The 18,714-nt window shown below is 38.6% G+C and overlaps 1 protein-coding gene across 1 annotated transcript in view; it reads right to left on the minus strand.

Annotated features, from left to right (window-relative positions):
- KU70 (ATP-dependent DNA helicase 2 subunit Ku70-like protein) overlaps window positions 1-18,714 on the minus strand; it is a 40,395-nt gene that overhangs the window by 11,452 nt on the left and 10,229 nt on the right. The window contains exons 4-11 of the mRNA XM_077373398.1: window positions 17,015-17,129; window positions 16,416-16,521; window positions 16,183-16,300; window positions 15,994-16,077; window positions 15,856-15,914; window positions 12,401-12,534; window positions 12,249-12,292; window positions 1,716-1,792 (exon numbers count right to left, since the gene is read on the minus strand). Of these exons, the coding sequence (XP_077229513.1) occupies window positions 1,716-1,792; window positions 12,249-12,292; window positions 12,401-12,534; window positions 15,856-15,914; window positions 15,994-16,077; window positions 16,183-16,300; window positions 16,416-16,521; window positions 17,015-17,129 (737 nt within the window). The remainder of the gene's footprint in view (window positions 1-1,715; window positions 1,793-12,248; window positions 12,293-12,400; window positions 12,535-15,855; window positions 15,915-15,993; window positions 16,078-16,182; window positions 16,301-16,415; window positions 16,522-17,014; window positions 17,130-18,714) is intronic.

The raw sequence follows: 18,714 nt of genomic DNA on the forward strand, positions 1-18,714 counted from the left end.
ACGAAAAGTAGGAAAAGTTCAACCGTTGTCAGTAAAAAGTCACAATTTCAAATTTTAGGAAGAGTTGCAAAGTTTTAACAATCAGTGTTCAATTTGTGACTGTGAGATCACATGAATACTGCAATGTGACATGGATGTCATATGAATAATTTCAAAAAAGATTTTATAAATTAAAAGTCTGCACGATATTTAAGGGTAAATGAATAAAACATTAATTGGAAGGAATGTCAGATTTGTCAATTATCCTGCAAATTTTTTTAAAAAAAATGTGATTAATATACTTAGAACATTACATTAAAAAGGCTACTGCAGATGGCTCAAAAGTACTATCATTCCTCCGAAAGAAAAGTTCGACATGCATTTGAAAGTTATGAGAATAGGGAAGTTTTGTAGAGAAAAAGCTGACAATCGGTGAAGTATAGAAGCATCATCTAAAACTTATTTAGGGCGATGACACCCCCCCCCCTCTCTCTTCTCTTAACGTGATTTGACGTCAAAAAGTGTTAAAGTTGCCCACTGTTCACATTATAAGGGGGGCAAATGCATACTGCAGGGCGGGGATCATCGCCCTTTTTTTATTTACAATCATAACCCAGGTTGATTTTTTTAGTAATGTATACGATCCAAAATTAATGATTTTGAATTGAGCAGACATGAAATAAAAGAAAAAATTCTAAACAAATGAAATGTTTAGTGCTTCAAACAAGTTGGCCTAGTTTTGGGAACATATAGCATAGAGATTAGTGTAATACGTGATCTGGTAGAATCAACTCTCTCTCTCTCTCTCTCTCTCTCTCTCTCTCTCTCTCTCTCTCTCTCTCTCTCTCTCTCTCTCTCTCTCTCTCTCGCTCTCTCGCTCTCTCTCTCTCTCTCTCTCTCTCTCTCTCTCTCTCTCTCTCTCTCTCTCTCTCTCTCTCTCGCTCTCTCGCTCTCTCTCTCTCTCTCTCTCTCTCTCTCTCTCTCTCTCTCTCTCTCAAATGCATTGACTGAATGCAGAGATATGTGGAATCTGAAAAACAATTCCATAGTTTCATGCATTGCAAAGTATATGATAAGCTCAATGATCGGGAAGAATCTTCAATTAATAACACTTATGGGTCTAAAAAGAACGAATACATAAAAAAAACATGGTGTGCAAAACAATGCAAATCTCTATCGTCCAGCTTAAGCACAAAATTTCTTCCATAATAACTAAAAGCTGACCAATTGAGCTCACCAGTCTAGCTCAAAGTGTAAGAAATGAATACAACAAACACGTTTCATCAAGAGGAATGAAGCAAATCAAGATTCTTTAAGGGGCCGTTAGGATACGTGGATTTTAGGATCTTGGATTTCCTCAAAATCCTAGATGGGAGATTAGAGAAGAAGGAGACCGTCCGTCATTTTCTGATATCTCACCCTTCTTTCCGTCAGCAAGAGAGTAGGAGATCATCCCATGTTTCCAGGTCTTAGGAATCTCAGGATGGGGGAGAGATTTCTAAAACCTAGATTTCTTACTTAAAATCAAGGATTCTAATGAGAAGTGAAACAGACAGTCTCCTTCTTCTCTTGTCTCCCATCCATGATTTTGAGGAGATCCAAGATTCTAAAATCCACATATCCAAACAGCCCCTAAGAAATATTAAACGATAAACTTGGAAAGAAAAATTATGTGGTGATATAAAAGAGACAAAGTCTAGATGATGTGGGCTACTGGAATGGCATATGCAACAGACCTTTTGTATGGATGAAAATATTTAGCAGGCTCCTGCACCAATGCACCAGTATCTGCACAAATGAAAGACCTTTCGGACTGCAAAAAAACACCACAAGCATTACATTGTTACCAACTAAACTGACAAAGAATCCCATCATTGCCAAAATCAGAATGCAATGCAGAGAATGTCAACCAACAAGTTCAAATTGTGTTCAGCACAGCTTTTTGATAAAGATGCGTGTTCAACACACAGATTGTTCCTTGTAACAGACAAAGACAGTAAATTTACAGCTTAAATTTCACACATAATTATCCAGAGAATGTCAGCCAGTAGAACAATATATCTCAAAGAGAAAGATCCTCCGCTACAGCAAATAACCATTTTAAATTTACATGCAAACACAAATTACGCAGGCTGGAACACGCTTGAGCATGGACACTTAGTTTATTGCATGATAAAATAACAACCACGAGAACTCATACAGAAAGCGTACAGAAAATGGATCATCCATTGAGAATTTAAAATCACATAATTCATATATAAATATTTGACAATCCAATCTTTAAACTTATCACAAGACAAAATATATCAGGGGCTCTCATACAAGATTAATATTGTAAAGGCACTATACACATCATAGGCATATACACCAACAGGCATTACACAACACAAGTGTGAGTGTGTGTGCGCGCTCATTTTCTAACGATGACAAAGCTCAAGCACAGCACTGATGATGTAAATCAAGCCTATAAATGTGAATTTGATTGTCTTAAATAAAAGGAATAATAAACCTAGTCGTGTGACTAGGATCAAAGTATTAGTCAAGGGCCCACAGCACGCATGCCAAGTGCATGTAGGGATAGGGTACAAGCATTTTGTGGGCCACCATGAAGCTGTATGGAAATGGCCATGCCAATGGGACTCAGTCGCAAATTCTCTTGATATATGAACTCTTGAGTGACAGATTTTCTCAAAATTTAAACTCTTACCAGAGTCTTGGTAGAGGGACTCTTAGATTTGTAAATTTTCTAAATATATGAACTCTAAAGATACTATTGACATAGCTTATAATCCAGTTCAGCATGATCATACCAAACACAGAGGCTTATAAGTTCCTTGTTCGAGCGAAAAGAGATATGTTTGCCATTTGTGAAGACACGGGGTTAAATTGCAAATGCATTACCAAAAGGGCTTATCAAACCTAAGAGTCTATTTTGTGCAAGTTGGGCATGACATGATCCCTATATATGCTCAGCTTGACAAGGAGTTTTTATATATGTCACATTATATGGAGACCATCACATGTGAGATGTCACTATTCACGTGAATTCATGTGAATAGTGACATGAATAGTGAAATTGTAATGTTTGTCCATATATAAAATAAACATCAGAGTAGGGTTTTACTTTGAAACCCACAAACTCTCTTTCTTCTCATGCGCTCTCCTCGCTTCTTTCTTCTTTCCTTATTTCTTGATTTCTTTACAAGGTTAAATCACAACTCGTAATTTAAGTGATATGAACAATAAACAAAGTACATAAGATACAAAGTCTACTATCCTTCGCATTCCCTCTCAAATTTATGCTCAGAGTTTTGATATATTTCACATATGGAGACCATCACATGTGAGGTGCCACTATTCACATGACTAAATAGCGAAATTGTGACGCAAATTTGTAATGTTTGTCCGTATATATAATAAACAAAAGGGGAAGGGTTTTACTTTGAAACCCATGAACTCTCTTTCCTATCATGCGCTCTGCACTCTCTTTCCTATCATGCGCTCTCCTCGCTTCTTATCTTTTTCCTCCTTTCTTGATTTCTTTACAGAGTTAAATCAGAAATCGTATTTTTTTTCTTGAATGTTGTTAAATCACAACTCGTAACTTAAGTGAAATGAACAAATAAAGAAAGTGCATAAGATAAATAAGGAAGGAGAGACTGAAGAGGATGTTAACCATAGAATAAGAGCAGGATGGTTGAAGTGGAAGCATGCTTCAGTAGTTCTGTGCAACAGTAAAATACCTACCAAGTTGAAGGGGAAGTTTTATAAGACAGCTGTGAGGCCAGCCATGTTGTACGGCTCAGAATGTTGGGCCACCAAGAAGCAGCATGTGCATAAGATGAGTGTAGCAGAGATGCGAATGTTTAGATGGATGTGCGGCCACACAAGGTTAGATAGAATTAAAAATGAAGACATCTGTAAAAATGTGGGGGTGGCATCAATTGAGGAGAAGATGAGAGAGCACCACTTAAGATGGTTTGGGCATATCCAACGTAGGTCTTTGGATGCTCCAGTGAGAAGAAGTGACTCGTGCCAAGTTGATGGAGTAAGAAGAGGTAGGGGCAAACCGAAAACAACTTGGGTAGAAACAGTGAGGAAAGATTTGATGGCTAGGAACATAATAGAAAACATGACCTTGGATAGGAGAGAATGGAAGAAAATGATCCATGTAGACGAACCCAACTAGTGTTAGGATTAAACTTAGTCAATTTGAGCCGGTTAGATCCTTTGAGCCAATTTGTGAATCCAAAAGTTATGAGTCATGTGTCATAGCCTTCCCTCGATCCATTTATAGAGGCTTGAGTCAGCCAGCATCTTAGCCAACGGATCTGTGCCTCGTATACAAAAGGGAAGGCATTTTCAGTTTTTATCATCTCATTCTCCATCCCATCTTTCTATCTTATCACGGAAACACAGCCAGTCAAATCACCACACAAGGATTTGTTACGATTATAGTCACTTTGACTTATGCTAAGATTCCCCGGCACACCTATGGTAAGACCTCATGTGCATTAAATATAGCTTCACAGTAACAACCTTAAAACAATGTGCAGGAAAGGTGGGAGGATGTCAGACACAACGACCAATCCTAAAAGACCACTCTCCCGTTTAAGGATGCCAAACCGTCACACCCATCGTTCGGGGGGGGGGGGGGGCAGTTTATTTGGGATATATGCCTCTTAAAGAGTAATGAAGGTGTGTGAAGGTAGGCTCAAGCTAAGATTCTGCTCATAAGTGTAATGTTATAAACCTGCCTAACTGTGAGAATAGAGACAAAAGTCGGTCATAGTGATCCAAGAGTCCCATGTGGAAGGGCTCTCACTCAACGGATCAAAGGTACGCTGGGGATAATGCACCGATGACTCCCAAGAGCTCTTATCGACGGAGCCGTTTGGGACCTCGATGTCGACTCGTCACATCCTGGGGTTGACGAAGGTCCCAAAGGGTTCGGTTGTTTGCACATTCAAGTGGTTAGTGAGTTGGGTTTAGAAAGCCGTGAGACAGTTCGGTACTTTGGTTCCTATATATCGTTGGTGTTAAAGGGAAACTGTGAGGAGCCAACCCAAGTACGAGAGGACTAGGTTGGGCCAACCTATAGTGTCTCAGTTTTTATGCCAATAGCAACGCTGGGTAGCTAAGTTGGTACCGCGGTAAATCCTTCTCTATAGAAGTTCTCGTACGAGATTTTTGAACAGATCAACAGAACTACGTGAAGTTATCCTCCAAATGATATGGACACTGAGCATATGGAAGGGAGATTCAACCATGAGTGTGACACTGATGTATACAGTGCCAACACCGTTCTGAGAACAATAGGGTTTATGAAATCCAAAGATAGGGTTTCCTCAACTCAAAAACCCAAGGAGCAAAAAAGAAAAGCCTTACGATTCTCCAAGTGGGTCAAAACAACTTGTGAAATCCAATCTTTGATTCAAAAGGCAGATCAAGAACAGCATACAAGATTTGATCTTTGAAACTCCACACGAAATTTGGAAATGGGAGTTCAAGTCTTGCCTAACGATTTCACTCTCTTTATATTAATCATAACTCTTTAGAATCGAGGTTTTAAATTTCGGTTTCAGTTTCGGTCGGCACGGAAACGGAAACATTTCGGTTTCGGTGGAATTTTGGTGGAAATCTTGTAAAATCACGGAAACATAAGGAAACATATGCAAATGACGAAATTCTAAGATAAAACTTTGGGAAACGCTTGAATAAGCACAAATACATACTTGGAAACCATCGCATGAGCAAGAAAGCCATCCATAATGGCTTGATCACATCTAACACTTAGTGACATGCATTGTCGCACATGTCTCGAACAGTAAAGTCAATAAATAAGTAAAGTGTAATAAAGTATAAGAAAGTACAATGATAATTCTCCCTCCAAGAACCCCAACTCTATCTCAATACGACGGAGTTACGAGGCATTATTGGTCCCATGCCGGTCTGACATCCCATGCATAAGATACGGTTACATTTGTGCAGTTCAATGACGTTGCCTACCAAATATCATTATCTAGATTAAGGAATTGAAATGAAATGCAAATCATAACATGGTTCCATTTTTTTTGTCGTTCAGATCATTTCGGTCGAATTTTGGTCGAAAATAATGATGTGGAAGGAATTCATTGAGATTTCGTTTCAGTGGAGAGGGAAACGGAAACATTTCGTTTGTTTAGGAGAAATTTAAAACCACGGTTAGAATAATAAACTTAAGTGATATCAAGGTTTTAAATTTCGGTTTCAGGGGTAATTTCGGTCCTCACCGAAACCGAAATTTTAGACGAAATCCCGAAATTTGGCCGAAATTTGGTAGATAGGTTCGAAATGTCGTTTTCTTAATTTCGGCTGAAATTTTGTAAAAGAATTTAAAAAAAAATTATCAAGAATTTCGCAGAAATTTTGTAAATTACGGCAATTTCAGTTTGGGTACGTTTCGGTTAGGGCTGGCAATTTCACCCGTTAACAAGTGGATCCGCCCCGCCCCGCCCCGCACGGAGCGGAGCGGAGATTCCCCAACTTGGAGCGGGGACGAGGACTTAAAAAATTCCCCAAAGCAGGGACGAGGCGGGGGATGGGGATGGAGATGGACCCCGCCCGCCCTGTTTTAATATGCAAGCCATTATCAATATCCTCTTATTTAAGTAATGTTTTAGTATTTTTTTTGTTAACAGTAAATCTTTCTTTTAGGCTAGTGATATTGGCACTACCATATTTTGATAAATGCACAAACACGGCTTGTCTTTTTCTTTTTTATGGGCGTTAAAAAGCTTTTTTGAGGTGAGGATTTTTTGTGCGGCGCGGGGATGAGGATTAGATATACCCCGCTGATGTAGCACTGTGAAGAGAAGTTGAGGAAAGGGGATAGAATTAGAAGAATAGGGGAAGAGAAGAAGAAGAATAGAAGAGAAGACGAATAGGGGAAGAAGAGAATAGAAGAAGAAGAAGAAGAAGAAGAGAAGGGAAGACGAAGGGAAGAAGAGAATAGATAAAGAGAGAAAAGAAGAGACGAAATTAGAGGGAAGAGAAGAAACCTTTAAGGGGAGAAGCCAATCAATCTTTATTAATCATCAAAGTTTCCAATATAAGTTGTAAAGAGGCCTATATATAGGCAAATAAACAACCTAAACGATAGAAACCTACTAAAATAAGGATTCCTAAAAATAACATGGAAAATAAAATCCTAGAAACTAATAACATGAAAGTAAAAATGCTAGAAACTAAATAATACGGAAATAAATCATAATATCTGCATCATTCTTCCCGGCTTGAAAAGAACTCGACCTCGAGTTCTAGTCCACCTGGATCAAATATGTAGATAAGCAACTCGAGCAATAGCAGTAGGAACACATCAAACTCTGTCATGTATAATGCACGTGATAACTGTGAGAAGCGTCTGAAATGCTGACGAAGTGAGAGAGAAGAAATCACCCATGTGGAATCATAAAAGCACGAACCTCTCTTGCCAAGTAATGAAGCTGGGAAAATGGCAACATACTCCTCTTGGATCGGCATGATAGCAATAGGTAGTATCAAGCTATGACTATCCTCCAAAAGATCAACACCCACTGGTATCTCATCAGGCTCAATGGAAGCATCAATAAAATCATCAGGGGGAGTATCTGGCTCATTGCTGCCGACCAATGTGCTAAAATCCTCTGGCGGAATATCCAAGGGAGACTCAACACTGCCATGATGCTCCTTTGTGTCAAAACAAAGCTCGACAATCTGCTCAATTGGCTCAAAGATAGAACAATCCTCCGTAATATACTCTCGATCATCCGTCTCAGGTAACGGCTCAAAAGTCAAGTCACTCGCCTCTGTCTCAGGACGGTGCTCGGTCGACTCTGTCAATGGATCAACCTCACGTGGCTCTACCAAAATATCTATCTCGACTAGGGAAGTGTCAAGCTGTCTCTCTAGATGCTCGGCAACTGGTGCTGTGGAAATCTCTGAATCGTCATGCTCGTCGACGTCGGCCTCAGTAATCACTGGACTCTCTGGCCCGATATCGGACATCTCTGATTCATCTGCCATCATGGACTCAGTATCTAACATAATCATGAGCTCAACCTCTATAATGATCTCATCTACAATATCATATGTCGGACCAATAGCATCATCTATGTCTGGCTTATCAATAGTGTTAGCAAATTTCTTCGTTGCTTCAATTTCGGCTACTTGTGTATGACGGGTTGCGATGTTTCGTTCAAAGCGAGCGAAGACATCAGCTTCTTGTTTGCGGTGGGTTGCGGCTTCACGTTCGCGTACCAATTTCCTCATGCAAGTCATGCGCTATCATTTCCAAGGTTGCCTGAAATTCAGCTTCTTGTGCAAGTCGAGCGCCTTCTTCTCGTCGAGCGACTTCTTCACGCATCAATCTTTGTTTAGATGTTGCTCGCTCGCGTTTCAATCTCTGTACATACTGATATGCATAATTTCTCAGAAACTCAGAACGGATCTCCTCCCATCGGCCGAATGGAGGTGCACCTGCAATTCAACGCGCCCTCACAATCTCTAACCAAAAAAACTGGGCTTGTCGTAGCACAGTATCTCTGGCTCGAGAGATAGTCTTGCGGTGATCATAGCAACATGACTCATGATATGCGTTTAGAGCATAGATCCACTTTAGACATGCATCCTCATAATAGCGGTAATGACGGTGTTGCAAATATCGATCGTCGTACCCATAAAACTGTGAAACATACGGCGAAGTCATTGAGATCAGTGTCGATAAATGAAATCAAATGCATGATCTGTCTGTCGTGTCAAAAGGAACACAATGCATGTCTTGGATCAGAAATCGGATGAGTGAAAGCTGATGATCAGAAGAACGGGCGCGATCAACGGCTGAGATGGCTCCTGAAACTGTGCTGAAGACTGCTGTCTGCTGCTGAAAATAGGCTGGATGCGCTCTAAAAGTTGTCACGAACAACTTTCGTGTTGAGGTCGATGGCCAATTTTGAGCAAAAATAGCCCAAAACAGGAGAGAAAGAGAGAGAGAAAAAAAAACTAACGGAGAGAGGAGAGAGACAATGAGATGGGGGTAGAGAGAGAAAGTAGAGAGAGTGATGGAGTGGAAAGAAAAGAAAACATTTTTGTTCTTTTTTCTGATTTTTTTTTGGGTTTTTTTTTTCCTGGGAGGAGGTGTCTACAGGAAACAAGAGGGGTTAAATAGTGTATCTTAAATGAGAAAGGGGTGCCTGGGAAGTACGGGGTGTGTAATATAACACTTTTTTGTTTTCTCCTTCTCAGCCACGTGAATCTCAGTCAGTAAGTGATGCACTTCACCAAACTGTGGTTTTTTTTTTCTTTATTTACCAAACTGTTGTACTTTCTTTCTTGATAGCTATGGACCAACTGGCCTCCTCTTTTTTTTACTATTGAAAGACACGTGCCTCTCCTTATAATAGCTGGCAGCTTCAAATAATAGGGCCCCACTTGCTACTGCTATGTTGCTTGCCTTGCACCTAACCATAAAGAAGGAGAGCTTGCTTTATTTCCTCGGGCGGGTGATCACGTGTCCCACTTTGGTTTTCAAAAGAAGGAAAGACAGGTGGTCTTCTCGATGACAACGTACAGAAGGAAACTTGCCTTTTGCCAAAATACCCAAAAATGGAAACTCTGTTAGTTTCCTTTTATCTTACGCAAATGGTACCTAGGGCCAGCAGTTGCAGGGAGGACTGGTTCTTTAAACAATAGAACCCAGATGATCTGGATTTTGCTTGCTCGAAGATGGAGAAGAAGCAATGGCGATAAATACGGATTATACAAATCAGTTTTGATAGGTTTGCTAGGGTTTGGGTTAGGGTTTTGTGGGTTGTTAATTGGGTGGGGTTGAATCAAGAAGGGGCTGGATATAACAAGAGCACAGGAAGGGCGGGGTTAAGGCTTCAAGCAAGTGTTAGGGCTGCGGCAAGGCGAGATTCTGGAGGAATTTTCGGAGGAATTTATGGGCAACAAACAAGTGGCCTTCTCCTTGCAGCACTCACCACACAAGATGGTGAAGAGACGTCCTTTACAGTGACGAACTTGAATCGGCAGAGGCTAGGGATGAAAATTAGAGTGGAGACTTTGCCCGATTTCTCGAACCTGCAATTTTGGGGCTCTCCGGCGGTACTTGCGCAATGGAAAATTGACAAAAGTGCAAACTTTTACTGTAGAAGCTTGGATCTTTGGCTCTGATACCAAATGGATGTAGCACCGTAAAGAGAAGTTGAGGAAAGGGGAGAGAAATGGACGAAAGGGGATAGAATTAGAAGAATAGGAGAAGAGAAGAAGAGAAGAAGAAGAAGAGAAGAGAAGACGAATAGGGGAAAAAGAAGAATAGAAGAGAAGACGAAGGAAAGAAGAGAATAGAAGAAGACAGAAAAGAAGAGACGAAATTAGAGGGAAGAGAAGAAACCTTTAGGAGGAGAAGCCAATCAATCTTTATTAATCATCAAAGTTCCCAATATAAGTTGTAAAAAGGCCTATATATAGGCAAATAAACAACCTAAAAGATAGAAACCTACTAAAATAAGAATTTCTAAAACTAACATGGAAAATAAAATCTTAGAAACTAATAACATGAAAATAAAAATACTAGAAACTAAATAATACGGAATAAATCCTAATATTTGCATCACCCAGGGGGCGGGGACGGGGATTCCTCGCCATCCCTGAAGCGGGTAAGGGGAATTTTCCTTCCGGCGGGGTCGGGGACGGGGAATGCAACATCTGCCCCCGCCCCGCCCCGTTACCAGCCCTAGTTTCGGTTTCAGTCCTCATCCTCACCGAAATCCGAAATTTCGGATTTCGGTCGAAATTTAAAACCTTGAGTGATATGCAATGTGTTAAAGTATAAAAGATTAAATAACGCCTTCTCCAACAGCTTAAGCATTTGGACTAATCGGTTGTTTCACATGGTACCAGAGCAAAGGTCCTACATTCAAAACTCATTGATAGTAAAAATTCACATGTAATGGACAACCCTAGAAAGGGGGGCCACACGTGAGGGGCGGTGTTAAAGTATAAAAGATTAAATAACGCCATCTCCAACGGCTTAAGCTTTTGGGGTAATTGGTTGTTTAACACAATGTTATACGATGGCCAATGGGCATACGCGAAAATTTATCCCAAGTGATATTAACAAATAAACAATGTAAATAAGTCGCGAAGTCTATTATCTTACAATTAATGCATACATTCCTATATAATTATATGGGGAGGAGAGAGAGAGAGAGAGAGGATTATATTAACAAATAAACACTGTACATAAGACACAAACTTTACTATCTTACAATTAATAATGCATTCCTATATAATTATATATAGGGATTTGTTAGGGACCATCGCAGAAAGCATTTCGCGGGCCGGATGTTGCATGTAAGAGCAGCCACCTCAAATGAATAAGACAAAATTTGTTGAAATATATATATATATATATATATATATATGGGATTTTCTAGGGTCTAGGGACCATCGCAGAAGGCATTTCGCGAGCTGGCTGTTGCATGAGAGAGCAGCCACCTCAAATGAATTAATGAATAAGACAAAATCTGTTGATATATATATATATAGGAATAGGTAGGGACCATCGCAGAGGGCATTTCGCGGGCCGGTTGTTGCATGAGAGTGTAGGCACTTCACATGAATTAAATAAATAAGACAAAATTTGTTGAAGAGGGTATGTGGCTGCTCTCTCATGCAACAGCTGGCCCGAGAAATGCCTTCTGCGATGGTCCCTAGCAAATCCCATTTATATATTTAAATATATATATATATATATATATATATATATATATATATGAGAAAAGTGTAACTACACATACGTGTAGCTAACTTAGCTACACCGACGGCTTAAAATACAGTGGGCCCCACATTGTTTGGGTGATGCAAACCATTCATTTGATGGGCCCTCACATAGATAGGGTGTGCCCAAAAAATCAGCTCCATAGGATCATCCCAACCCTACGATTTGTGGAGGCAAAAATGGACGTGCAAAAACCTTCACAAATCTGTCCATTTTTGCCTCCACAGTTTGAAGGGTTGAGATCATCCAATGGAGCTGATTTTTTGGGCACGCCCTATCAATGTGAGGTCCTATCAAATGAATGGTTTGGATCACCCAAATAATGTGGGCCCACTGTATTTTAAGCCGTCGGTGTAGCTAAGTTAGCTACACGTATGTGTAGCTTCACTTAACTCATATATATATATATATATATATATATATATATATATATATAGAGAGAGAGAGAGAGAGAGGACATTACAATTACCTTCAAAGGAAGATTGGTAACAGAATCAAGCCAGGTAATTGCCCCTGAAAAGAAACAAAATCAAGTAACTAGGAAAAAGTTAGGCTGGGTGGTACTGTTTAAGATGCCTTCATTAATGAACTCAGAAAACAATTTTCATACTGACTGAATACCTGGTAAGGTTGGACGAAGCAAAGCGTATGTATTCAATTCAATTGACAAGCCATTAGCTATAGAGAATGTGATTCTTCTAACTTTACGCTTCCTAAACATTCGTTTCCTCAACTGGGTCGTCATATCTTCCAATCTAAATATGGAAAAGATAAAATCAAATTCTGGATATCATATTATCATAAAATTACATGATAAAATAAAAGAATAGGGAAAACAATAAACTGAAGCAAAAGTTCTGATAAACTCATTCATAACAATGAAGAGGAGTGGGTGTTTGGCAAGACAAATGTTAACTAACCTAAATACAAAATTCTCAGACCTCGGACACAGCTGTTCTATGTCACTTATAATTAGAATGGTCATAGAACTAGCTGGTGGTTAAAATTGTTTTTCATCTAGTTGAAGCCCTAACTAGATTTTACACTATTTTCATGGACTATTGCAATTCCCAACAGGAAACTTCAAAAGAGAGGACTGCCAATATAAAAAACAAGGGTGTGTGTAGATATCATCCCTCTGATAAAATTGAAAATATAAGAATACTGGAAAAACACAAAAACACCCAAAGGATATTTTCCATCTTTTTATGGAAAATATCTACTGTTGATTCTGCTGTGTTCACTTAATTCTTTGAGCAAATAGTTATCGATACGTGATATAGTAAGAATTTTAATGATTGTTGGGATTTATTGAATCATTAGATTGTTTAAGAATATAGAACAGAATAATAAACAAGTTAACAGTAAAAGAAACATAAAAATAATTAATATAACAAAATTACTTTTCTGTTTAATTTCACTTATTTTTCATTCGATATTTGATTAGGCATTATTTTATTATTTTTTTGAACTGGAAATGAGGCACTGTTTTTATTTTATGGACCTTATGATTTATATAAGATTGATGCTTTAATAATATGTAACATATTTAACATGGCTTGGGCCTGTAATTCATTTGATAGAGGCCTTGTTTTTTTAAACCTGGAGGTCGCAGCTTCAATCCCAGCTTACCTAACAATAAACAAAACATATTTAACAAGGGATAACCAAATATGAAATACATCTCTACATATTTAGAATGACATGTGATATTTAATTTGACATTATTTTTCTGTTACGAAACTTATGATTCACTTTTGATGCATTCATTCTAGTAAGTTATAGTTATAACAAGTTGCAGAAGAAAACATGCATTGCCTATTGGTACTGAATAAAAGGTGTGGCACCTAATTGATGCCTATTAAGTTATGAAATTAAAGAAAAAAGATAATACAATGAGAAAATTCTAACAGTGTCGAGTGTCTCCACATATATTGTTTTATTGAATAAAGTATTTCTCAAAAATAAAATTACAAATTATGACAACAATAAACGGTGCATTATATGTATAAACAAGCCTAATAACTGAGATCTGCAACTATTTAAACATTATAATACTCCCCTTTAAGTGGGGGTGAAGATATTCTTTCTCCCTAACTGGAAAGGTTTTCTGAAAGCTACCATGATCAGATGCCTAGTGGAAAATATCTGTCAATTGCCCATCTTATTAAGCATAAAGTGTAGCAACAAACTTGGTGTCGTTGTCTCCCTCAGAAAAAGCAAACCAAATTTGAGTAATACAGATGGCATCCGGGTTATAACAGTGAACTGATATAGGAGAATCAACTCGAACCCCTCTGTCAATAATTTATTAATTGCATGACCTCATATATAGCAAACACAATGGCTTCAAGCACAGCTTTAGCACTTAAAGGAAACCATCATGAAGGGCATTTTCCTTGTTCACATCACCAAGTTGCTCCCAATTATAATGCAAAAACAGAAGTAGAAAAACAATCAAGCGGTTATACCCCAAAAACAACATTAGAGACAAAGAATACAAAAATAGCAACGATTCTCTAGTTTGGTGGTTACTTTGGGCCCTAGATTTCTACTTTTCTTATTTTTCATATTGTATCCCGACCATAGATTTATTGCTGCCCATATTTATCTTTATTGCTATCTTTTGGTGTAACTTGCTATACAGAATTTCATGCTTGGACAGATTTAAGATCATTGATGAAAATTCTTTAAAGAATAACTCCGAAGTAAAACCCTAAAGGCGATTTGACTAACTTTTTGAACACTTAATTTGAAATTGGGATTGGTTGTGCTATTTTATGTGAAGATGTTACATCAAGCTCTTAAGTTCTGCGGGATTACCCGCGAACCTCCGGGTTTGCACCACTACCAAAAAAACAGAGTTTGAGGTTGGATTAAAACCTTTGATGATGTAGAAAAGACCGAGAAATACCTTCTCAACACAGATTGAAGACAATGTGCAGCAAAAAGGTCAAGAAACGATGCAAAGAAAACAATCACAGAAGAAACACAAGATTTTACGTGGTTCAGCACTGATTACGTCCACCGGGGGGGAAGATTTCCACTATTTCGGTCTAGGGTTACAAACTCTCTTCTTCTTGGCTAAGAAACACAAAGAAAAACCTAATCCTGCAACCCTAACATGTGGCCTATATATCAACGCCACTACATGGAGAAATTTACCGAAATACCCTTTAGTGAAAAAACAGAAAATAAAATTTTTCTTGCGGGGTGCTGCCCCCCCCCCCCCCCCCCCCCCGGCGGCTCCCCTAGCGAGCCAACCGTGTAGCTCGACCAGCGTGTGCATCGCGCACATTAGTCTGTCAAGGTCCCGTGTAATGCCAAAATACAAGACATCTGCACAACAGAAGACATGTGCGAAGAGAAGATACGCCTTACAAAAAAATCAAATATGAAAACCTTTAATGCAGGCACAAACCCCTAGGCACTAGATTTTGTCACCAAGACTAACATGTAATCTAGTAACCATTTAATGAGACCTTAATAGGGAACTACATAAATTGAACAGAATGCATTTGCCGAGAAGGAATAAAATAGGACATGGGACCAAAGAAAACCGCATAACAAGTGAATTTTATAAGGCTTATCTATTTCTATCTTTTTTTTCCTCTTCTATTATTGTTGTAGAAGCCGAAGGTAGACACGAGGAGAAAGGAATTCAGGGTCCTTGAATCCCTTCTTTTTAGGGATTTAAGTTAGTTTTTCTTTTCTCTTTGATGGGTGGTGTTGGGAAGGATCTGTTCTTGTTTCTTGGTGCAATGTTATTTATAAGACATTGCCATTGCTCCAAAAAAAAAAAAACTGAATAACAATTTGAGATTTTACCCTACGCCTACACCAGCACACTACCATCTAGCCTTCATGTGAAACACAGACAAACCAGTTCACATGTGTTACAGTCCCAAGATGGACTGTCTTAACTATCTTGAGAGTAAATAGGATGCTAGAAAAAAGTTACTAATAATGGCAAAGCTGTGAAGTAAAAACAAACTTCTCCCAGATGTTGCAATCTAAATCTTCCATTCATGCAGAAGAAGTACTATGAAACTTAAACGATATGAAGAAATGCATACTTTTCTCCTGCTAATGATATGAACTGAGATATGTCTTCACCTTCCAATCCTATCAAATCCTGATTTACAGAGAAAGAGTTTATTGGTGCATATACCATTCAAGAATAAAAATATAAAGCTAAAAGCGCAATTACATACAGCATAAAAAAGAGAAATGTTGAACTCTTCGTCAGTCCTACTCAAGGGGAGAAGTTCAATTGAGATGCCAAGGTCTCGAGCGTCCTAAGAAAGACATAAAGTAGTGATTTGTTCAGATCAAGAAAATGTATTCATAGAAAATCATAAAATTAGGAACAGGAGTGACTCTTATTTAATTATATTTGTTACTTTTGCACGTTGCAACGTCGTCCTCATCATATCTGCTTTTGCTGTGCCCTTAATACTTCCAAAAGGATCATCCTCATTTGTGAACAAAAGCATTCGCTTATCGACATTCTTTGAAGATCTGGATGCAACAAAATCATGATAACAATCAATGTCAAGCAGGTACATCTAAAAGAGAATAGGAAACGAGAGAGAGACAGAGAGAGACTAATAGAAGGAAACATAAAAATGATTACCCTTTCCGTAGCAGTGCTTGTGCAACCCAAAGAGCGTTGTAAAGGGAATTCTCACGGCTACCAGAAATTATTCCATATTGACTCCCAATTTCATTCAGAAACGTTTCTGCCACAAACACAACTTGTCAACCGTCAGACAAGAATACATAAACGTTTCTGCCACAAACTCATCCATCCATAAGGGGCTCGTCCGACAAAGTTTATCGGAATCATTCTGAAGCGAAAAACTAGCCCTAACAATATTCTTACAGTGTAGGGACAATGTGATAATTACATCAGTCAATAAGCAAAAGTTTAAAACATAAGATTTTCAAACTACATATCATGAAACTTAATTCTTCAGAAATCACTTAGTATGCGAGACCTGTTATTCACAATATGGAAAAGAAGGCTAGTCAATATCAACTCGATATCAATTGTGGAAAAGAACAGCCAACGGTGCACATAGAAAATGAAGCCATCCAACACTATTCAATCATCCATAAAAGCAAAAGAGCTAATCCTTCAAATTTATACTAAGAATAGAACACCATCCATTTACCACTGTCAATGATACCTCAACAGATTTTAGGACAAACCAGAATATCTCTGAGGCATACCTTCGAAATGACTGAAGTCTTTAATCAGCCTGGCTGTCGGCCTATCAAGATACTCACGTTCAGGAACCATAAAGACGAACACACCATTTAAATTCTGCATGTTTCTCTTTTCCCTCTGCAAGAAGAAAAAACATAAACTTTACATGAAAGTACAGCATAATTACCAAGAATTAGTAAATAGTTAAATCTGAAAAGTAGAGTGCATATCCAGCCACTCATCTCCTGCTGCATCAATGAATAAATATCACACAGCAATCAAATGAATAGATGTTACCGTATACAAACCATTCAATTTTCTACACAAATAGTAGAGCTACCGACAATAATAGATCTCAAACACCCATTAAAAGCTTATCTATGGACGATGCTTAAAATTTCAGTCCCATCTGACGGCTAGATTTTGATTTGTGATGGATCAATTCGGAGATTTTCCAAAATCGCCAAAACTATTGAGAGAACAATTATTTATCATCATCCTCTTAACCAATCCTATCACATTTCCAAAATTTGTAGAGATCCAAAGGCCGGATTAAGATTTGAGATCAGTTTCAGATCTGAAATAGGAAATCCTATAGATTTAAAACCGCACCCAGATTTGAGCTTGTGCTATCAGATCGACCACAAATTTGGATATTGTCATGCTAAAGAGTTTTCTCCACACATACTAAATTTTCAAAGATATCCAACGATTGGATCACCATCGATCCATTGACCAGTTGTTAACTTTAGCTACTTTTCTAAATCCGAAAAATCCCCAACTTAATTTTTTGGAAACTCCTAGAGTGGATATCACCTTGTCACCCTTAGGAATCCTTTCCTCTATGTTCCAAACCACGTCCTTACATAGAACATCCTGCATCAGTCTGGTATCAAATCTACAATACCTAGATTTCTTCCCTTGTCTTACACCAACTGGTAACAGAGCCTAGGTTTTCCCTATCAAAACTCAAAGAGGGACGACTTACAAGGGGAGACTCATTAATAGTGAGAGAATGAGTTACTCTTCAAGCTGGTCAAGAGGTTGGACAGCTTTGAGATCCACTTGAAGGAGGAAGAGTTTAAACTGTAGAGGATGGTCTATGGAGCAAGAGGAAAGCACAACCACCTAGGACCACTCCTAAGGCAACCAATGGCAGACAAAAGAGGCAATTGTTATCCAAAGTAGATTCTTCCTATGCTTGCCTCATTTACGTTATTTACGGATAAAAGTGATAATCAGTACTTCGAGTGCATGGAGAGGAACAACTGCTAGAAAGGCATTACTCTGAGACTTCATATGGGGGCCAAAGAAGCTAGTTCTCCAAAAGTTTCCAAAACTAAATTAGAAAAGCAAGTTGAAGAACTTACTAGTCTTGGCTAATATTCCTGTTTATTTCCTTTGTTTAAATGCCCCATTAGTATTGCCAACCGCATTGAACAAATTCAACGCAGATTTCTATGGGGGAGCTCAAATGATAAAAAAAGATTTTCCGTTGGTTAAGTGGGAGAAGGTATGTTTAACTATGAAGAATGGGGGATTGGGTATTGGGAATTAAGAAGAATCAGAGAGGTCAATCATGTCCTCCTGGGTAAATGGCTTTGGAGATTTGGCGAGGAGCAATCTCAACTTTGGGTTAAAGTGATAGAGAGCAAATATGGTTCTAGACCGGGCATTGGGAATCGGATGATATCTTCTCCAAGCATGGTGCTACAGTGTGGCA

The sequence above is a fragment of the Tasmannia lanceolata genome, unplaced genomic scaffold (assembly GCF_043159265.1).
Source record: "Tasmannia lanceolata isolate RefF3 unplaced genomic scaffold, GAP_Taslan_0.1 ptg000037l, whole genome shotgun sequence".
NCBI classification, from domain to species: Eukaryota; Viridiplantae; Streptophyta; class Magnoliopsida; order Canellales; family Winteraceae; genus Tasmannia; species Tasmannia lanceolata.